The sequence below is a fragment of the Vulpes lagopus genome, chromosome 20, assembly GCF_018345385.1.
Source record: "Vulpes lagopus strain Blue_001 chromosome 20, ASM1834538v1, whole genome shotgun sequence".
Classification (NCBI taxonomy): domain Eukaryota; kingdom Metazoa; phylum Chordata; class Mammalia; order Carnivora; family Canidae; genus Vulpes; species Vulpes lagopus.
In genome coordinates, this window is record NC_054843.1 from 36,574,012 (window position 1) to 36,597,773 (window position 23,762).

Sequence of the window (23,762 nt, forward strand, 5' to 3'; positions counted from 1 at the left end):
TGTGATCATTATCAACATCTTAACAAAGGACCCTGATTACTACAGCTGCAAGAGGCACATGGTCTGTATCCCTCATCAGAGGAATCAAACTACTCATTACCCATTCCAGTTAGGCAGTTGCCTCTAGTTAACCTGACCACAGCTTCATCTATAACACACACCTGAAAGCTGAAAGACGTGTGCAACAGGAGAGTGAATTGTGTGGTTTATTTTGTCTAAGCATATGTAACAACATACAAGGAATCTGGCACAAGTTTCTTCCTAAATGAATGTAGCTTGAATGCTGGCTATTTTACCAGTCTCACAGAACTCACACATATATATTTTTTTTTCTTCCAATGCCCACAGGAACATACTTAACAAATGAAGCTAAAGGGGCTGAAGATGCGCCAGATGCTGACACAGCCATTATCAATGCTGAAGGCAGCCAAGTCAATGCTGAAGAGAAAAAAGAGTATTTCATTTAAAATGCAGGCCAAGATTATGAGTTTTCCTTATCAGGCTGGCTGCTGGAGAAAACTGGCTATCATCTTTCAGAATTCATTTCTACCATCTTCTGCTACCTTTATTAACTTCCATACCGTACTGCTATCAGTAGCCAGTGTATACCAACAATCAGCTGTTGAAAGCATCATTCTTTAATTACTGTACCATACATAATGCAGGACATTTCTTACTGCCTAAATTCCACACCATTGCTCTTTTAACATACAGTGCTTGAATATACAGCCTTAACAATGTTAATCATCTCCCTGGATCATGGTATTGAATTGTTTTCTACATTGAAAAGAAGTATGCAAAGGTTTTTTTTTTCCCCCTCATTTTCCCTTTAAATCATAAATTTTGTCACTTTATCATGGGAAAGCTTTCACAAGGAACAGGATTAGGTAAAGACCTAACATGTTTAAGTTTAATCAGAGATTAGAGGTTTACAATGTTTTCTACATGTCTACCTTCAAAGACATGTTTTGAAACTTATGCCCTAGAAAACACAAATGAAAACACTGTAGAATAGATTCTGGAATGTTTGAGATTATACTGGTGAAGCTGTATCAATTTGCTATTTTAAAATATAGTATTTGATACAGGAGCCATGTGTATGAATTGCAATCATGACATGACATTTTATATAATTATATAGATCCCACCAGTAGGTATTTTAGCTTCATTTACCAATAAATTTTTACAAACATTTTACTGCTTTGGGAATCACAAGGATTTCATTCATTTCCCTAGTTTGATTCTATAATTTATTTGCCCCATAAAGACCCACCTGCCTAAACAAAATTGAAGTATCCATAGGGCACAATTTTGAGACATTTAGTATCTGTATATAGTGCATATAATAAATCCAATTAAACATTATTTGATACATATTTAACTTTTTTGGCTGTAGGTAATTCAGTCATAAGTAAGCATTTTCTAATGTCCATTATATCCCTTTAGATATTACTTAAACCAATATTATAAGTAGTTAACATGTATTAGTATTTTTGTCTGTATGTCCTAGCACTGTTCAACAACAAATTTTTCTAGTTCTTGTTAATTTTTATTTGTTATACAATGGAAGCACAATGTTATAAGGAAAGGTAATTTTAAGCTAACAACCAGTGCACAGCCTCAGGTTTTAAATTACAACCACAGTTGAATAATAACCTAAAAGTAAACTCTTAGTTTGTTAAAAATTTACAAATTTTAATTTGGCAGTTCCAGAGCTGCTTACCTATGTTGGTTTGCCAAAAAAGAAGTGTTTAAGATATGTTTTCTGTATAAATGAACTAATTCTTTATATTAAATTCCTGTCTATGCATTTTGTGAGGTACAAACTTATGAAACAGTGAGTGATGGAGAATTTCTGCCATGCTTTTAACTCCAGGGTGAAAGTCTCTTTCTCTGGATTATTTCTGAAATTTTGGTGTATTTAACCATTAATATCTGCTGTATTCTTGAATATGACATAGAGTCAATCTAAAGTCATATTATTTCTTCTAGTAAAATACAATATTGCTAGATTAGTTCTCATTAAATTTATTACATGCTAAAAATTAAAAAGTCCAGTTAGATAAAAATTATTTTCCCATTTGCAAGCATTGCACCTTTAAGAAGAAAACAAATATGATGATATGGTAGCTATACTTGTGATGTCTGAAAGCATGATGGTCTATGGTTTTAAAAATAATATCTTGGAATTTATTTTTGGGAAATGAGGATGGTTGGGTATGACATCATGTATTAATATCAAATGAAAGACAAGGGTGCTGTATCTTAGATTATTTATCAGAAAAGTATAAACTTTTAAAGACAACATTAGAATTTTAAAATTTTTTTGATTGTTGAAGCATTTATCTTGTTGATTTCTTACAAAAGGAAAAGGACGATGTCAGTCAAGCAGCACTTTTTCAGAATATACAGAACATAAATAATATGATGTGGTTGAGTGTTAACATAATAAATCATATACAGTATGACATTTTAAGGAAATAAGTCTGCATTGATGTGATTGCATGCTTGTTTTTACAGTTCACTCCATACCATCTGTGGAAAAATGCAATAATATGTTAATATAGTATGGTAGTTTGAGAGAATCAGGTAGGTGCTACTAGACACACTGAAACTAGAATAGGTTTATAAACTGTTCATATCTTTCAATGCATAATCTTTAGAAAGACTCCACAAAACAAAATTCATCCTGTTAGTACAAAATGGAAAGGTTCTTATTACAGAAGTAAGTTGTATAAACTGCATCATCAATTACTATTTAAAGCTTAATTTCAGGATGCACTTACAAAATTACTACTCTTCATTGATGCTGTATTTACATTCCTCTTCATTTTGTCTATATTCTACTTGGCTCCAAATGTTAAATTGTTGCCTAAATAACTCGATCATTATTTATAGCACTGTAAAATTAGAAATCAAAAATTAGTTGTATTTCAAAGTTTTTGACTCTTTTAACCCTTTAGAATAATATAAAAACTCAATAGAACTCTTTAAAAGAAACTAACTTATATATTATGATTTGTGGGCTCTAATAAAATGTTTTGCCAGTTAAAATAGTCCAATTTCAATTAGGTATAATTTTTAGTTCCTTAAAAAATAGCAGTAGAATTATATTTTCTTATCTTTAAACTTATTCTATTCCTACCAAATAGGGGAAAAATTATAAAAATTCTGCTCATTTCTACAAAAATCAGGAAGAAAACACAAAATAATATTTTGAAATGGAACCATGTCAATTGCAATGTCTGAAATGTGCACATGTGTATGCACAGGGCCAAATTCTGTCTCTGCTTATTGAGCACAGTAGCTATGGAACTCAGTGGAAGGAGTGTGAACACACATATACCCGTAGTAGAATATGGAGCATTATTCTTTACCAAAAGTAGCTATTCTCTGCCAGTGTACTGTTTATAGTGTAAATTGATTGTCCTCCATCAAAAAAAGGCAGCATTTTTTCCCATTTTTGAGTGTCCTAGATAGAATGATTATTAAAATTAGGAAGAAAAAGGAAAGTTTGTTAGTGCAAGAGCAAAGATAGGACACATGACTGACCAGAGTATTGATGTGTGTGTATTTGCGTGTGTGTGTGTGTGTGTGTGTGTGTGTGTAAAAGAGAGAGGGAGACAGAGAGAGAGAGACAGAGAGAGAGAGAGAGATTTCAACTTGTTTTCTTTTACCAGAGAATCCAAGAAGCAGTTTAAGGAACCTGATATTGGAGTTTAATTTAGAAACTGGATGATCTTATATTGATTCAAGATGCTTAATATTGCATTGAAACCCAAAACTTAAAATAGAGAAAGAAAACTAACTTTCCTAAATATGGCAAAGAAGCTAACACACCTCATTTATTTTTATTTCTTTGTAAAAATATAAATATCTCAATTAAAAGGACAGGCTCACTTGTAATTATGTACTCATGATTGTAACAGCTTTGAGATTCCATATAGGCACATGTACAGCAGCTGTTTGACCGTGATGGTTCTTCCATGTAACATACCAGTTATCGTGTAATTTAGTGCCACTTATTGCAAAGTGTTACCAAGGGGAGCATTTAAAATACATTTTATTTTCCTTTGGATATAAGGATAACTTGATGAATGATAAATATGAAATTTATGTTATGCTCTTTAATTGTTAAGAAAATGCAAAACCTTGTAGCTTACTGCAACTTCCCCATCATATTGCTGATTACTTAGAGCCCACGAAAAATGCCCAGTTTTATCTCCCTTTGTAAATGGTAATCTGTGATGAATATACAAAACAAAACAAACAAAAAGAACTGGCAACCACAGCTGAAATAAATGAAACACCTAATAAGAATTACTGAGTAATGCTTTTTATTAAGTGGCACAAAGTACACACTAAAAACTATGCAAAATATAGGTAACTACAGTGTACGTACATGTAAGTATCTTGTACTTGCTGTGTATGGATGTTGGAAACCCATGTAATTATAATATGCATTTTGAATATTGGGAAAGAGGAAATCTTAGTGTAGATAATAGAAGTTGTTTTGAAATATACACTGGCAATATTGAAATATACTCAGTGCAATATCTGCAATTCTATTGCTGGATACTAATGCAAAGGGATTTCAAAGTCTTCTTTAACACGATCCAAGAGATTGCTAATCTTCACCTCCCACACACCAAGGCATTAATTAAAAATATAATTGATTCAACAACAAACACTTTAAGTTTTCCTTATTTAATCATTAATGTGGACACAATAAAATTATTTGGCTTAGTTTTTAGCACTACTGGAGAGAAAGAAATAGCCTGAGTTTTAGACTTTGCTTGATATTTAATTGAATTTGGAATTCTTAAACTTTCCTTGAAGTAAGTATTTTAATGGATTACGGTACTTCTATTATAAGTACACACTTAATCAAAGAACAGGTTACCTTTAACCGTTAAAGTCACTATATCTTAATGGGAATTTTTTTAGACCTTTTTTCTATTTTTTTCCCCTTTCTCTCCCTATTCTGTCCCAGGCATGCCCTTTGCACTTATACCCTTCCAAAGGCAATGGATTGAAAGCAACTAGCAAGATTATAAAGATAGCTAAAGGGGACAACATGTAAGAATGGGTTCTAAACTCATCAGCATTTTTATGTATTGAGATTATTAATATTGAATGCAATAGTTATTGGATATAGCTGGTAAGTTCTCTGCCATGCATACTTACAATAATCCTTCTACCTCTCACTTTTAACATGGGCTATGATATAGAAGAAATAATTATTTGCAGGATATCCCAGGAAGCATTCTTTGGGACTATCATTAACAGTCCTCTCCCCAGCCCCTGGGAAATCTCAAAAGCCAATTTCTTTTAGTGTATTCAACAGTGTATGGATCTGCATTTGTTTTTCCTTTTCTATCACAAACTTTTCCTGTGGGCAAAATATGCTAACTTTATAAGGATAGTTCTTTTCATGTGTACTTAATATTTCAATGTAATAGAAATGTGTTGATTTTTTAAAAATAACTTAAATGGCAACACTTTGGAATCCAATCTTATATTTCATTTAATATTTAAAATGCAACAGTTTCTTATAAATTAATGTTGTGCTTTTAGGTAAAAATTATATATATGATTTATTTACCCCAAAACTGTTATCTATGTAAGACAAAAATTTAAGTATTTAAAATTGGCTCCTTATTAACAAATAATACCTGAGTAATGAACACAAAGTATTGCCACAAATGCCCACTTTACTGTGTCTGCTTAGACATAATATGAATTTTTCAAATGATGTAATTTATTCCAAAAGGAAGTTATATTTTAAAAGCAGATTTTTCTTGAGAAAAAGTTATACAAGAAAATATTTCAAATTATGATGTTAAATCTATAAAATATGTTTAAAGTAAGTTGTTTCTATGTTATGTGGTTATGTTACAAATAATATTTGGCCAAATCTTTACCATCTTTTATATATATATGTGTGTATATATATATATATATATATATATATATATATATATATAGGCTACAATAAATGTATGGTTATTTTGGAGAGAATGGGCCCACATGTGAAAAAATGTAAAGAAAAAACATCTTTTTCCCCTATAAAAACATACTGTATATTTCAAAAGAAGAAAGTTAAAAGATATTTGAAGATTGCAGGGGCAAAAGAAAAACCTACCAGGGCTCAGCACTTAAGCACTTTTCCCACACCCAGGGTCAGAACAGCAGTGATTCCCACACGGACTTTTAAGTGCGGTATGAATGCCACATTACACTTCTATTATACACAGTACTGTCAAACCTCAAATGTTTTCTTTCTTCAAATGCTTTTCCTTGTACATGATACTAGTAGACACTTCTCTCTTTATATTTGCTGATAGTGAAAGTTATATGCAATAAAATGTTTGATGGTTGAAAGCAGTGGTCACCAGTTGGTTAAAAAAAAAAAAAACTATGAAATGTAAACTGAATTGTTATCTCTCTATCCTTTTTGCTTTTCTCTGTGTTTCTAATGTATTGAAGGATTCTCATAAATAGAAAAATAATTTAGAGATTTTTCAAAAGTAGTACTCTTTCTCCTTATGAGTGTATAAAATTTTAATCTCTTTACAAATTTATTTAACTGTACCTGCTGTACTGATTGTAGATTCAATGATGCAGTTAAATAGTAACCCGTGAGTTTGGGATTACTGACCTATTTTCTTCATATTCAGTTCACATCAGTATTTGTGAATTGGTTGTTTAGCTTTTCATTCAACCAAAAAAATTCCCTCAAGAAAGCTCCATTTTTATCATAAATATTTTAACATAATCAACGTTGGAACAAGTCTGCCATGTTAAAAAAAAATTTAAAGACTTATCTCTGAAAATGGTACCCAGAAATGCAGGTGTTCCCAGTAATATAGCTTCAAAAATAAAATGTTCTATTTATATGACATGAAATTCATAACTTTTGGAAGGGTATATTGATGACAACATAAAAATGAATTCTGTGCTGTAAAGATTTGTCAAAATAAAGCATATTGCACAGAAGATAAACACAATTATTGAATCTACTGTTATCATAAACATTTTCAAAAAACAAAATGCATATTGTAATATTAGGTACATGACACTTGCATGTTGCTATGCCTATATACTTACAAAGTATTCAATGTGTACTTAGTGGCGCTTAAAATATGTCATGTACAACTCTTATAAACATTCTTACAGGGTTCCCATTTGCACTTCATCTTTCACTGAAGTCTTGTCAGAAAAAAAAATTGTCTAATACATATGGAAAAATAAAATTTGAATTTTAGTTATCTGTTGGACATTACTGAATTGTCTATTCATTTAGTTCATTTTCTTAGGTCTGAAAGCAGACAATGAAAGATGGAACTTTCTTCCCACTGACAAATTATAAAAGATGTCACAAAACATATTCCTTTATACCAAACACATTATTTTGCATATCTTTTTCAAATGAGTACATTATCCATTCATTTTAGATTTTCTTAGTGATGCCTATTTTCCTTGTACTAAGTGGAAGTTTAAAAATTAAATGGTAGTAAAATAAATGTTATCTTACTTGTACAACATTTAATCGTTACTCCTTTGAAAATATGAACCTTGTAATATGCTGACTAAGGGTAAAAAAAAATGTTGCTGACTTAGGGAAATTTTCTTGAGATCGCCAAACTTTCAAAAGTCTGTAAAGGTAATTTTACATTCACTTATGTGTGTTTACTAATGTTGACTAGGAACAGAAGCAAAAATGCCTAAAACCTATTTTTTTTAATTTTCACACTCTAACCAGTATTATATATATTTCAACTACCTAAGATAATACAATCTATAATATATCCATCCTAAGCTTATGCCAGTAAGAATTTGAGATAAGCTTTTAAATTTATGGGAGATTTTCTTTGTGTCTTTGGAAGTTCACTTACCATAAGATATTTTATAGTCTACTTTAAATAACAGATTTTGTTATACAGGGTAAGCCAAAGGCTGTACAAGAATTAGTGTCATTGGGTCTGATATTTGTGTTAGACCATGAAATATTCCATTAAAATTTATCTGTAAATACAAGGCAAGATTTTGTATCTGGTTTATTTTATTAAATAACATTTTATTTATTTTAATTCATTTTTCCCAGCAACACACCTGAAAGAAAATGATGATGTTTGAAATAATTGCATTCATTGACACAATTATTTTTTTTCTGATAGTCAAAATGACCACTTTCATACAGCTGTGCAAACATATACACATATGACACTCATGTTTCCTAGATGAAAATCAACTGTGTTTTCATATTGGCAATTATTGTTTCTGTCAAAATATTCTTAGGCTTTTTTTTTTTAATTAAGGAGGCATACTGGAAATTGTACTTCATATAATTCACTAAAGGATAAAGTTTAGGTGTTCTTAATAATTCCATAGTGGCTTCAGTCCATGAGAGGGACTTTCACTAAATGACAATTCTGGGATGATACTAAAAATAACTGCATGCTCCTTTAAAACAAGTTCCAATACATACATAGTTTTAGATTTTTTTCCAAACCATGTTTTACTTGTTTAGTGCAATTTCAGGATTTTTTTTTTTTATGTTTAGAAATCTAGCAAATAAAAAATGTGTAAAGAAAATATTAAAGGGAAAAAGCAGTTTCCTAATTGTATTTTAAAGGCCACTTAATGTTATGCTACATTGCATGTTATTTAGTGAAAACAAAACTATTGAACATCTACTGTATATCATCAATCTACTTCATGAAGTACACTAAGAACCTAAATATATTGTTCTATGCCCAGACCTTCATAACTTTAATAATTAAATTATCCTTCCAAGTAATGACCACTTTCTGTATTTTTGGCATTCCTATGTTGGACAGAAGAATGGGGGGATTCTGTTAATAATAATTAATAATAATAATAATAATAATAATAATAATAATAACAATAATAATAGTATAATGAAAGAAGTCTTGCAATTTAGTCAAACCGAAAAGCAAATAAATAGCATATATTTTGGGACGCCTGGGTAGCTCAGCGGTTGAATGTGTACCTTCATCTCAGGGCATGATCCCGGGGTCCTGGAATCGAGTCCCACATTGGGTCCATGCAGGGAGCCTGATTCTCCCTCTGCCTATGTCTCTGCCTCTCTCTCTGTGTCTCTCATGAATAAATAAATAAAATCTTAAAAAATAGCATATATTTCAACAAGTGATCATGGTCTCATACTGGATGGCTATGTCTCTCTGAAGATTTTCTATGTTGTATTAAAAAAATAAATCTGATTAATGAGCTAGTACTTTATTATGCCTATAAATTTAGGAAATTAATATTCTCAGAAGTGGCCATAACAATGACTAGAGTGTGTGCATTATTATTAAAAGTTCTAAAAACACATGTCTGGCACATACTATCAAAACTTGAATTCACTCTGTCTTTACTAAACTAAATCCTTACACAGATGTTCACATAGCAGATTTAAGGAATACATTTTCACATAGATTGGAGATAGTGTGGGTCTTTTACATTAATGAATTATTGTTGGAAAACAACATAATACTCCTGAAATATGACAATCATTCACTCTAAGATTTGAAAACATTTAACTATTAAGATTGGTATAACAGAAATATATGTCTTTTTTACTCACAAATTAAGAGAATAAAGGAAGTGGAATTTTTTTCAGTGTATTGGGGAGAAAAATTATTAAAATGGAATTGGAAAATTCCTAAAGATAAGGTGTGTCTACTTGGCAATTTTATCAAATTGGAACATGTCCTAATAACTTTCTGTCAGAGATCAGAGAAACTTTACAAAACTGCATCTCAAAGGGTCAGTGATCCCACAAACTGTGACTCCGTGGCAAGAGGATTTTGGAGTCTAAGGACTCCCACTCTAACCACATAACCTACCAACTGCATATTCATTTGCTTCAAAAGTAATTTTAAAATTGGATTTGTTTCCATGAAAATAGAGAACCACTAACTCTATGCCCCTGCTATAAAATTAATTCCCATGCTTCAGGCTATATTTTCAGGCACTAAATAACACTTTTATTACCTCCTGTGGGACCAGAGTCCCTTCTTTGGTCTCTAGGTGTCATAGAAGACAATAGTGTTTTTCATCATACTTCCCTTAAAGATCTTCCTTCTGATGGAGTCATGTCATATGGAACATACACACAGTACTTTGCTCAGAAATTGGGGAACTTTTCAAGTCTAACCAGCTGCAGAAACACTTCTTAATCATGTTTGTCTTTCTTGTTTGCAACCACTAGCTATGATCTTGGTGTTAAGATATTGTAATATGGCTCCCATTTCCCTTTCCTGACATACAGCTCCTAAAACACTTGGAATCTCCAGAAATAATAAGTGTCTTTTTGTATGTTATGAGATGACTAGTGGCTAAGGGCTTATGGATAGCCACAGGATGGAGGCTGATTGCCAGAGGACTATCCAGGTGGTCAGAGGGTTGGAATTTTCAGCTCCAAATCCTGACCTTTGGAGAGGGAAGGGCAGGAGACAGAGTTAATCATCAGTGGCTAATGATTTAATCCATCATGGTTATGTAATGAAGCCCCCATAAAAATCTCTGTAGTATGGCAGTACTTGGAGAGCTTCCTACTTGGGGAACATGTAGAGGTGATCAGAGGGTGGAGAGTTTGGGGAGGAAATGGAAAGCTTTGTTGCCCTTTCTCCATACCCTGCCTATGCATCTCTTCCTTCTGGCAGTTCCTGAGGTATAATCTTTATAAACTGTTTACCTGAGTTTTATGATCAGTTCTAGCAAATGTTCAAAACTGAGGAGGGGGTTGTGCTCGATTTGTAACCAAGTTGGACAAAAGTTGCAGCTAATGTGGAGACCCACCATTGTCAATTGGCACCTAATGTTAGGACCAATCTTGTGAAACTGAGCCCTTAATCTGTGGGATCTGCACTAACTCCAGGTACTTAGTGTCAGAATTGAGATACACTGTAGGACGTACAACTGGTGTCAGAGAATTAGCTGACGTGAGAATCCCAACATCCTCCCACCCCCCATCCTACAAACACACTTGGAATACAGAAGTCTGCAGTAAGAGTAGTCTGCTTCTCCTTTCAGACACAACATGATTCTCTAAATTCAGATGCCTCCTGCTTCTGCAGAGACAAAGAAGGAATATTGTTTTCCTACCAGAAGATAATCTTGAAAAAAATCTTCAAAACTAGCATCAAATTTTAATAAAGAGACAACAAGCATAAGAGGTCACATACAGGGCAATTCTGTGGAAGAGTGAGATTTAGAACATAAATCTAACTACTGAACCCCATGGCCTCTTTATTGTGCAATTGTGTGCCCTTGGGAACACATAGATTCTCCTTCCCACCACAATGTTTGTAGAGCATCATTAGTAGTGCTCATCTCTCAGAGGCATAACCTACACTGAAGGAATTTTAGAGCCACCATTCTTAAAATTTGTAAGAGTGAGCTTTTATTAGTGCCCCCACAAATAAATGATTAAAATCCAACTGTCATGTAAATCCTGGGTGGGATCCCTGGGTGGCTCAGCAGTTTAGCGCCTGCCTTCACCCTGGAAGTTATCCTGGAGTCCCAGGATCGAGTCCCACATCAGGCTCCCTGCATGGAGCCTGCTTCTCCCTCTGCCTGTGTCTCTGCCTCTCTCTCTCTCTGTGTCTCTCATGAATAAATAAATAAAATCTTAAAAAAATAAATTGTATTTAATGAAGTTACTGTCAGTAAGTAGGCACCTAACCAGATTTATTTGATTTTTTTCCTATGGGGTGTGTAGAGGAGAATGGAGCAATTTGGGAACATGGTAATTCATGGAAGTAAGAACTGAACAACTTTCCACTAATGGAGGCCTTGGATACTCCAGGGAGCATAGAGATGTTGGGGAGAATGTGGCGGAAATAAATATATTTCCCCAATTTTCCCAATTTATTGTACAAATTAATTTGGAGCTCTGGAGGCAAATCCATCAAAATACCAGTGAAAATTATCTTTGCATAAGTGGTTAAAGCTCAACATTACAAGCAAATTAAAGCAACAAATTCCATTTATTGAATAAATAGTCACATTTTGTCAAATATATAGATATAAATCAATTTAAGTCCAAATCTATATAGGTTGGGGTCTGCTTACATTGACAATCTCAGGCAAGACTAGATCTTATTTAGAATGACTTGTTAGGTGAAGCCATAATCTGATGCTTACCATCAGGGCTGGCTTCATGGGTGATTGGCCAATAGAGTTGCACAGGACTTCAAACTCCAAACAGGGCCTCCTGTTTGGAATTTAATCCCTGCGGTACCATCTTGAAGTTCTTAAAACTTGTCTTAGTGTTTTGTAAGTGAAGTCCGAAGGATTAATGGAGTATGTGCTAAGGGGCTTAGAGCTTTAGCTTCTGTGTGATTCTGCCTCTCATCACCTCTGTCTCCCAGGACAGGTTCTTAGCTGCTTACTCTCCAGTCATACTTAGTGACCACCACAGCCCATTACCTAAGGCAGGACCCAAGACAAAATCTTAAGGAGACGTGGGCCAGGAAGTCCTTGCCCCAAGTACGGAGTCACAAAGGCAACCCAGGTGCTGAGGAGGGTCTGCACTCACCATATGAATGGTCTAATGACCAATAAGTACAACCTTAAATGGCAAGTAATAAGTATTACAGGTGGATTCAACAATACCGGAAAGGAAATTTTTTTCTGATATTTGAACGAAGATATTTCACACATGAAATGTCATGGTTTCATTTTGTAGAGAGCCCCACAAATTATGTAGCTGGCCCTATTTACCATTTCAATAATGCAGCAACTATCAAATATTTTCAAAACTATCTTTAGAATGCCCCTTGACTATCTTTTGATGCCATAATCTAATGGGTGTATTGTAAGATATGAAATAATGTTTCTTCTTCTTTTGGTTAAACATTCTACAAATCTTTTCAGTTCCCTAATTCAGGAGAGATACATGGGTTACTGGTTCACAATCCTAAGACAAAAGTTACTTAGAAAATTAACACCTTCATTTTACATTTCTATATTTTAATCTCTGTGTGAACAATAAAACTATAAAATTGATAGACGGTACATTCTTTTGAAAATAAATAATCCAAATCACATACGTAAAATACATGGCCCAGTGCTATTTTATATAACTTAGGGAAGGGACTTGGCCAATCATTTCAGATTATGTTCTGAGGACATCAGGTTGATGCGGCAATTACAGTGACAAAAACAAAAACAGAAAATCAAGCCAAGGAGATAGTATAAACTGAAAGATTGATTAAATTATTAACAGCAAATAAAAGTAAATAGCAATTTACTTCTCCTTTATGATTAAAGTTGGGAACCAGGTGGAACATTATTTTGATCTAATTCATAAACCCTGTGTTCTAGTGATGTTGCCAACAGTAAGTAATTCAGACCATTATCATTGATCTTGTTGAAATGCAAATCAGATTTCACTTATTCCTCCATATCACACATTAATAATTCCCAATATTTTCAGATAAAATCACATACACAGATCTTTCTAATTTAATCTTGCTTTTTGATCCGATTTAGATACCAGTTATTCCCTCTACTTTTACCCCATTATCCAGTTTTCTTAGAAATTTTGCATTCCACAAATACCTCATGTTTCCTTACTCTTATCTTCATTTACAAAAAAAAAAAAAAAAAAAAAAGGTTTCTTAATCAGTAGAAAATACCAGTCAGTCCTATGAGCTGGAGGTACAATATCAGACACTGCCCTCTCCTCTGTCGCACACATACACAAACATATTGTGTATACACAATCTAGGCAGGAAAACAGATATTAGCCAAATATTCACAAAATTACATAGAATTGTGAGTTCCAATAGATGTGGTAGATAAGGTAAACATAAGAGAAAAATATAGTTGAGGCCAAGAAAGCAGCAAATGTTAGAGGCTGAGGCAGGCTTTTTTTTAAGATCAGAAAACATGCCATAGCAGAATTACATGGCCTTTCATGTATGTTTGCAGCTATCACATGGCATTAGTTTTTTGCAGAATTAGCATTACATGTCCTTTCACTACCAACTATGTGTAATGCACTGTAATATATAACGTGGGTAAAATATATAGAAGAAATGTAATAGGGTGCAGCCACAGAAACAGAAATCACTGAAAGAGTTTAGAGCATGTTAGTTGCACAGGGGGAAGGCAAACAGGTGGTGAACCGCACCATAGGGACCTGCTATCATACCCTGGCTAGAGAGAGACTGAAAAGCTCAGAGGTCAAGATCTTCTACCCGGAGCTATCACCATTGTGATGCTTCCAGTCAGGATCTGGGCTGTGACTAGAAGAAGGGTCTGTCTGGTGGGCTTCCGAGTCAGGGAGGAGATAAAGATGCCCCAGAAAGGCAGTTAGGAATGGCATGTTTTCTTCCCGTCTCTGAGTGCTAGTCTTCTACAAAAGTGTTCCGGGTGATATCCATGAGCCAAAGGGCAAGGAGGCTTGGTGGTTAGAATTTCGGGGATGATAGCAAAAATTATCTAAGAGTAAAGAGGGAGTTTACTAGCACCAAACACTTTCTATATTTATAAAACTTGCAACCTAGTCAAGGAAGATCATTCCTTGATAGCGATTATTACATACACCAAGGATGCAAATATACATAATTTTTTTTTATTCCCACAACTCCTGTTACATGCACAAGAAATTTGAACTCATATCCACATTATAAGGAAAAGTCAGCTCTAAATAAATTGTCAGATGCCTGAGGTTCAGTTATAAATATTTGATAGCTGTGGTTTTTAATTCATTTTATTTCATTTGAGTACACCAACTATTGATACATGTTGAACCATTTTTGCATATTTGAAGATGTTCTCAGATCTCTTTGTTTTATTTAAGCAACAAGTTATACTGAGCACCTACTATGTGCCACAGATTATACAACATGCTACATATACGGAGATGACAAAGATCTACTCTATGTTGCTGAGAAGTAAAAGCAGTAGAAGCAGCATCTCTAAACATAGTCACAATACACTATTACTGAATATTACAATAAAAGTTTGAAGAAAATTCTATGGTGTCATAATGAAAGGAGTCATGACTAGCTAATGTTTCCAGAAAAAGAAGATAAAAGTACTAGCTGGCTCTTAGAAAACAATACACGAAGAAGAGACGATGGGAAAATACTTCCCAACCTAAGGGAGTAGGACTAGCAAAGAGGCCAGGAAGATCTTGACATGTTTTATTTAGCAACAGATTTTTTAAAAGATTTTATTTATTTATTTACAGAGAGAGGGAGCTCACACAACTGGGGGAAGTGGTAAGCAAAGGGAGAGGGAGAAGCAGGCACCTTGCTGAGCAGGAAGCCTGATGTGGGGCTCCATGTGGGACTAGATCCCATGACCCTGGGATCGTGACCTCAGCTAAAGGCAGACACTTAACCAACTGAGCCACCTGGGCACTCTGAAACAGATCAACTTGAGGGTTTTTCTGCAGCAGTTGAGGAGAATGGAACTGGTGGGGGAAGCTAGGTTTTGTTTGCCTGTAAAGACTGTGCATTTAATTCTGTAGGACATTTTATAAGTCTACTTTTGTTATTTTTTTAAGGTGCAGAAGCCTTTGTTTTTCTTAACAAAATCAAATGTTGAAGTACAGAAAAATGAAATTGTAGCTGCTTTGTTAAATGGACTTGAAGAAGCCTATAATTCCTTTTCACTAATTTTTTCTTTGCCATTCCAAGTTAACTAAACCGTTTAATTTGTGGGCAGCATTAGAAAATCACTGCTAGTTACTGCAGTCAACAGATATATTTAAATTGAGAAATTACATAATTACAGTTTTTTTTCTTTGTTTTTGGCTTTCCACAAACAAAACTCTTTTGGCAGCAAGGAGGAAAAAGCAGAAAAGGAAGAGATCCTTTCATTAACTTCTTCAAAAAATGGATGTTTACTGAGCACCAGCCTTTTGCTAAGCCCGGTGCTGGACAGTGGAAATACTGAGTGAACAAGATCCACTTTCTGCTTTCAAGATGTTAGTTAAGGAGACATATGTAAACAAGTAATTCCAGTATATGGTACTAAGGACTGTGTTTGGGATAAGTTCAAAGAAAAATGGGCATCTTACAGCATCTTGAAAAAAATCAAGGAGACTCCTGGGAAAAGTGACATCTACATAGAGATTGAGAAGGGAAGTAGGGTGGTCCCCCGTTACAGAGAGGTCAGAGGAGGAGGAGGAGAACACCTCCTGTAGATGGATAACAGAATATTCAGCAATAGAAATAAAAAGCATAAAAATGAATACAGAGATTTGAGAGAACTACTGTTTAATAAGAGCATACAGACTACAAAGTTGGAGAGATGAGTTCAAAAAAGTAAGATGAGTTCAGAAAAGTTAGCCAAATCAGGAATTCTTGTACATCTCCTTTAGCATCATATACATTTCAAGCGTTTGGGGGCCGCAAAAACAGTTAGTGCTACTAATGACAGGACTGTCCACATTTGCTGAGGGATATGGAAGTAATACTATTTCAGCGGTAGTATAGTATTCGAGTCCTTAAAGTTTTTGTTGTTTTTACACATCAACACATTGGTTGTTAGGAAATGATGGAAAGTGAAGCTAGCTCCACCCAAAGCACAGATGGAGAAATGTTATATAATCCCATCTTCTTCACTCCTTGACTATCATTCCTGAAGATAGTCTTATTCTCTATTAGTCCATTTGCTTTGGCCACTTGTATTTATTTAGGTATAGTCTCTTTTTTTCTTTGTCCAAACCCAGGTCTTCTTTAGAGGAACTCCTCTCTGTTCAAGTCTTATGTTAATCTTCAATGCACTTCTCTTTCTTTGTTGATACAACTGAAAATTTCACAAATTGCTAAAATATTTACATACAATGGAGTGTGTTAAAATATAGGAGTATAGCATAAGCTGAGGTTCCATTTAACAACAGACATTCTGAATATTTAAAATAAAAATTCAGTACGTACTCAATAAATGTTTGATACATTCAGATTATTTACTTTTTTTTAATTTACTGTTTTTCTAAAGGATGGTACATTTATTCACACATTTAACAAGTGTTATTGGGTGCTTCCTGTATGTCAGATATTTTTTCCAGGTACTGATTATATCATTATAAGTTAAGAAGATTGTATTCTTCTATGAGCGGTAAGATAGATGATGTGCAAAAAAAATTAAATGTATATTTTTTTCAGATTACAATAAAGTTCATGAAAGAAAATTAGAAAGAAAAGAAAGTAAAGTAGATCATGAAGAAATAGAGATATTCAATTTTTAATAGGGTAGTTATTAAGGATTTCAGTGAAAAGTTCATATTTGAAAGACAGAAAGGATAACGAATGAGAATGTGGTATTCTGGGAAGAGTGTTTTAGGCTGAGTGAAGAGCAATGCAAAAATCTCAAAAATGTTTGAGATATGTGTGAAGAAAAGAAGAGTCACGGAAGTGGAACAAGTGGAACAGATCAGAGGAATAACAATGAGAGAAGGAATACTTTGTAGGACCTTGCAGACTATTTTCGATACTTGTCTTTTTCACTGTAAGTAAAATTAAAACCATGGAACAGTTTTGGGCAGATGAAGGGCATGTTCTAACATGTTGTAACACAATGGCCCTGGATTCAGTGATAAGAATAAACTATGAATAAGGAGGAACAGAAGCAAGGACGCTGGTTAAATGATTATTACAATGGTTCCCTCAAACATGATAATGATTTATCAAGGTCCTGATGATAAGTTTTCAGAGAATACCAGATGTATTTTAAAGAAAGAGCTGAGTATTTACTGAAGGATTGAATATGGGGCGTTACAAAAATAAATAAAATAAAATCAAATAAAACCCCAAGATCTGGGTCTGGAAAAATGGCAATAAATAGTTTCCATTAGCTGAAAAGAAGGGGGAAGAAATTTAGAGGAAAAATTAAGCCATCTTCATTTTTAAATACCTCTTAAACATTCAAGAGGGCATGTTGAACAGACAACAGGGGTCTTAACTAGAGACATAAATCAAATACTCGCCGGCTTACAAAGATTAACTATGGAACTGAAAGAGATGGCCAAGAAGGGAGGTCCAAGGAAAGAACGCTGGACACTCCAACCTGCAGAAGCCCAAAAGATGCGGAGAAACCAGAAACGATGTCTGAGAAGGAATAGCCAATGAGACAGCAATTAACAGGGAGAGTGCGGAGAACTTGGATTCAAGGGAAGCCGAAGGAATCATCGCGTATGTCTAACATTTCTCATAAACCTAGTTAAGGATTGAGGTTTGAACATTTTATGACCTTGACAAGACCAGATAGTTTGGCTAGCAGAAAAATTCATTCTGGGACGTGTATTAGTTTTCTAGACTTATCTAAGAAAGTGTCATAAACTGGTTTGCTTAAAAAACTCAGAGATTTATTATCTCACTATTCTGAAGGTTAGAGGTCTGAAGTCAAGCTGCCAGGGCCCTTACCCCTTGAGGGGAGAACCCTTTTCTCTTCCTTGCTCTGGTAGTGGTTGACCATCCTCGGTGGCCCCTGACTCGTGTCTACATTAGCCTTGGCCTCCGCTATCATGCAGCATTCTCCCTGGGTATCCTGGGTTTTTTATAGGAATTCTAGTCACAACGGATTAAGGTCCCACCCTATTCCAGTGTGATCTCTCTTAACTAATTATATCTGTAATGGCTTTATTTCAAAAAAAAAAAAAAAAAAGTGCTGTGGGTCAGGACGTCAGCATTTCTTTTGGGGAGAGAGACACAATTCAACCCATAAAAGTGTTTTGGAGGAGAATTGTGTAAAATGATAATGAGAATTTCTTTTAAGGCAAGTATATGGGTGATAGCTGCAGGGAAAGTGATATTAACACATGATATTTATTATGAACTTTAAATTTAAATTCTTAAAAAACACATATTCTTGTATTGATGAGAACTATACTGCCCCCCCCCCGCCAGGGAGGGGACCAACAATATAAAAAAAATGGTGATTCAGGAGAGGGAGGGGAAATTTGAGGGAAAGAGAAATGAGTAGCTAAGATTGAAGCTGGTGAACCACTGGAGAATTCAGCCTTATCCGAGAGCTGGTTTCTTTTTCTTTTTCTTTTTAATTTCAGGAAAATGGGATGCAGAAAACAGTGATAAAGAAGAGCGACAAAAGGAGCGGAGGAGGCGCTGCGAGGGTGAGGCTGACGGACACGCCCGCGGTCAGGCGGGGACCGGGGCGGGGGCGGGGGCGGGCGGACCCGGGAGTGGAGCCCGGGGAGCCTCGGGCCGCGCGGAGGGGCGCTGGGGTCGCCTGTCCTGGGGCCCGGAGCGGCCGGAGCTCGGGGGCATTTTCCCAAGAAATGACTGGTCAGGCACTGAGGGTCACAGTTGAGTAAGATGACTTGTGTGACTTTGTTATGTACTTAGAAAATCAGTGTATACAGGAAAACCGCGGGGCCAGCAAAATAAGGATTTCGGAGGCAGGGGCGGGAGCGCGAACGCGGAGGGTCTCGGGACGGGTGTGGGGGGTGCGGGGTGGCGGGGAGCGTCCCGGGGGGAGGGGCGCGGGGGGAGGGGAGCGAGGGGGCCCGGGGGGAGGGGGCGCGGGGGGAGGGGTGCGGGGGGGAAGGGGGCGCGGGGGCAGGGGGTGCGAGGGGGGGCGCGGGGGGAGGGGGTGCGGGGGGAGGGGAGCGGGAGGGCCTGGGGGGAGGGGTGCGGGGGGAAGGGGGCACGGGGGCGGCAGGGAGCGTCCCGGGGGGAGGGGTGCGGGGGGGAGGGGAGCGAGAGGGAGGGGTGCGGGGGGGAGGGGCGCGGGGGGAGGGGAGCGAGGGGGCCCGGGGGGAGGGGGCGCGGGGGGAGGGGTGCGGGGGGGGAGGGGTGCGGGGGGAAGGGGGCGCGGGGGCAGGGGGTGCGAGGGGGGGCGCGGGGGGAGGGGGTGCGGGGGGGAGGGGAGCGGGAGGGCCTGGGGGGAGGGGTGCGGGGGGAAGGGGGCACGGGGGCGGCAGGGAGCGTCCCGGGGGGAGGGGAGCGAGGGGGAGGGGAGCGAGGGGGCCCGGGGGGAGGGGTGCTGGGGGAGGGGAGCGGGGGGGCCCGGGGGGAGGGGGCGCGGGGGGAGGGGTGCGGGGGGAGGGGAGCGAGGGGGCCCGGGGGGAGGGGGGCGCGGGGGGAGGGGAGCGGGGGGCCCGGGGGGAGGGGTGCGGGGGGGGAGGGGAGCGCGGGGGCGGCGGGGAGCGCGGGGGGTCCCGGAAGGCTGTGTCCAGGAGCGCGGGAGCCGAGCCCTGGGGGCCGTGGCCGGCGTCGGTGCGCCCCGGGGGAGGGGGGAGGGGGGAGACGGGAGAGGGAGGGGGAGGGCATCGCTGAGCCGCCGCGGGGCGTGCAGCTGCTCCGGCAGGGCGGGCCGACCCGGGCCTCGCGGGGACGTGGGCGGGGCCTTGCCACGCGGCGGCGGCGGCGGCGTCCCGGAGCCGGTGAGAGAACGACGGGCGCCGCGGTCCTCGGAGGCGGCCTCGCCGCGGGATCAGGGAGCGCGGGCCTGACCGAGCAGCAGCGCCGCGGGGGGGGCCGGCTCCGCCGCAGCCGGGCTCTCGGAGGGTGCGACACACACTTACCGGGGGTTGCCAGCGGTGGAGACGACCCGCGCGCAGTGGATGTGGCCGGTTAAGAGCTCGTGGTGCTCGGCCGGGGCTGACCCCGGTGCCCGGAGCGGTCCCCCGTCGGGCCCCCGCAGGGAGGCTGCTTCTCTCCGCCTGTGTCTCTGCCTCTCTCTTTCTGTCTCTGATGAATAAATAAATAAAATCTTAAAAAAAAAAGAAAAAAATCAATGTTGATGGTTAAAAGGAAGGAGGGGGAAGAGGGAGGGCTTGCTATGCTTTGGTTCGGCTCTTCTCGGCAGGTGCAGAGCCCGGACGCTGGCTCTCGCCTCGGGCCCTGAAGGGGGGAGAACCGAGACGGTCTCGCGGTCCGACCTCCGGGAGCCTCTGGCTGACGGCGATGGACCGTAATCATACATATATTGGATTCTTGTACTTTAGAACACTTTGACGTTGTAAACGGCTCCCTGACTTGGAAGAGGCCAGCCAATTCTTTGAGAGAGCGAATGGCCCCCCTGGGATTGGTGATTGTGAGAACGAACCTTCTAGAGCCAAACCGACTGGACCTGGCCCGTGCACGTCGGAAGATGAGACTCGTGGACGCAGCCACCCGGCACCGGCACCGGGGGCCGGGCCACAGACCACCCGCGGCCCAAGCTCCGTGGCCTTCCTCGAGCGACTCTAAGCGGCTTCACCCGTCCTGCCTTTTTCTCAGCCCCAGCAAAGGCTCCGGCCTGCGGCTGTCCCGGCCCGGCCTTCACTCTCCCGACCACCTGCGCCCACCGTTTCCAGGACACGTAAGCCCTCATTGCCCCAGCCGCTCCTCTGCCTCCCCTTGGGCCACACCTGACGGACCACCTCACCGAAGAACACGCAACACGGGGTCAGCATGTGTTCATTGCATCGCTTGTTTGCAGATCTAGTAAGTTGAAGTAAAAAAAATTATTTTGGACTCTGCCAATTTTCAATGTTCACACAGACAAGTACTCTTGGTCTGACCTAACTCAAGCACTCATTTCTTTTTTTTTTTTTTAATTTTTAATTTTTATGATAGAGAGAGAGAGGCAGAGGGAGGCAGAGGGAGAAGCAGGCTCCATGCACCGCTGCGCCACCCAGGGATCCCCTCAAGCACTCATTTCTAATATAAAATCTGTCTGGGGCACCTGGGTGGCACCTGGGTGGCACCTGGGTGGCTCAGCCAGTTAAGCCTCTGACTCTTGATTTCCCCTTAGGTCATGATCTCAGGGTGGTGACATTGAGCCTTTTCAACCAAACTGCTTGGTTTTCCATCTTAAAATGAATTATGTTGACTCCTGCCTATGATCTATATGGAAAAAAATCTGTAAATAGCTTTGAGTAGCACTGACATTTTTAACAATAATTCTTCTAATCAAGGAGCAGAGCATATCTTTACATTTATTTGTGTCATCTTCAATTTCTTTTGTTATGAAAAAATTTATAATTATCTGTGTAATTGCCAGGTCTTTTACTTCCTTGGTTAAATTTAGTCCTAGGTATTTTATTCTTTTTGAAGCAATTGTAAATAGAATTTATTTTTTTCTGATAGGTTATTAGTGTATAGAGATGCAGCAGATTTTTGTATATTAATTTCATATCCTGCAACCTTACTGAATTCATGTATTTTAATAGGATTTTTTAATTGTTTCTTTGAGTCTTTAAGGTTTCTATATAAAATATCATGTCATTTTTCAAAAAGTGACAGTTATAATTCTTTCTTTAATTTCCTTTTCTTGCCTAATTGCTTTCAGTAGGGCTTCCAATGCTATGTTGAATAAACGTGGCTAGAGTGTGCATCCTTGTCTCGTTTCTAATCTTAGAAGAAAAGCTGACATTTGAGCATGATGTTAGTTATAGGTTTGTCATATAAGGCCTTTATTATGTTGGGGTACAGTCCCTCTATAACCCACTTTATTAAGAATTTTTATCATAAATGGATGTTGAATGTTGGAAAATGCTTTTTTTTATATGTCTATTGCTCATAGGACTTTTCTTTCATTTGTAAATGTAGTTCGTCACATTGATTGATTTGCATATGTTGAACCATCTATGCTTCTCTGGAATAAATCCCACTTGATCAAAGTGTGTGGATTTTTTAATGTATTGTTGAATTTGGCTTGCTTATATTTTGATGAGGTAATTTGCATCTGTGTTCTTCAAGGATACTGGCCTGTAATTTTCTTCTCTTGCGGTGCTTTTTGTATCCTGGTTTTGGTATCAAGGTAATGCTGGTATTGTGAGATAAGTTTGGAAACGTTTCCTCCTCTTGTTTTTTGGGGAAGAGGTTGAGAAGGATTAGTTAATAGTCTTTTATGATCCTTTGCATTTCTGCGGTATCAGTTGTAACTTTTTCTCTGATTTTGAATCCTCTTTTATTTTTCCCTTGTTGATTATAGCTAAAGGGTTGCCAATTTTATTTTTTCAAAAAGCATGCTTTTAATTTTATTGATCTTTTCTATTGTCTCTTTAGTCACTATTTCATTTATTTCCACTCTGATATTTGCGATTTCTTTTCATCTACTAACTTAAGGTCTTTTTTTTTTTTTTTTCTTATTCTAGTTCCTTGAGGTGTAAAGGTAGGTTGTTTACTTGAAATCTTTCTTATTTCTTGATGTAAGCCTTTAGTAGTGTGAATTTCCTTCTTAAAATTGCTTTTGTTACATCCGATAAGTTTTTATATGTTATACTTCCATTTTCTTTTTTCTTTTTTGGTAATATTTAATGTATGTATATATGTCTGTATATATTTATAAAGAGAGAGTGCACATGCACACAAGCAGGGGTGGGGCAGAGGCAGAAGAAAGAATCTCAAGCAGACTCCACACTGAGCACAGAGCCTGATATGGGGCTCAGTCCCACAGACTTGAGATCATGGCTTGAGCTTAAATCAAGAGTTAGAGGTTTATCTGACTGAATCCCCCAGCGTGCCCCTGCATTTCTAATTTCATTTATCTCAAGATTTTTTTTAACATTGATTGATTGATTGATTGATTGATTTTAATTTGAGGGAAGACTGTGTGCATGCATGTACCCAAGCCACCGGAGGGGCAGAGGGAGAGAAGCAGACTCTCTGGTGAATGTGAGGCCCTCCAGGGGGCTCAATCTTATGAACCTGAGATCAAAACCTGATCCTAAACCAAGAGTCAGATGCTTAACTGAGTCACACAGGTGCCCCTTATGATATTTTTTGATGTCTCTTTAGATTTCTTCTTTGACCCATTGATTG

The 23,762-nt window shown here is 38.1% G+C and overlaps 2 protein-coding genes across 2 annotated transcripts in view; both read left to right on the forward strand.

Moving 5' to 3' along the window:
• Positions 1–8,045, forward strand: part of CADM2 (cell adhesion molecule 2) — a 319,141-nt gene extending 311,096 nt beyond the window's left edge. The window contains exon 10 of the mRNA XM_041734910.1: positions 349–8,045. Coding sequence (XP_041590844.1) covers positions 349–467 — 119 coding nt within the window. The 3' untranslated portion in view covers positions 468–8,045. The remainder of the gene's footprint in view (positions 1–348) is intronic.
• Positions 8,046–18,118: 10,073 nt separating this feature from the next.
• Positions 18,119–21,514, forward strand: LOC121479383. Its single transcript, XM_041734911.1, has 3 exons — positions 18,119–18,185; positions 19,058–19,315; positions 20,960–21,514. The coding sequence occupies exons 1-3, from the start codon at positions 18,119–18,121 to the stop codon at positions 21,439–21,441; spliced, it is 807 nt and encodes a 268-aa protein (XP_041590845.1). The 3' UTR covers positions 21,442–21,514.
• The last annotated feature ends 2,248 nt before the right edge of the window (positions 21,515–23,762 follow it).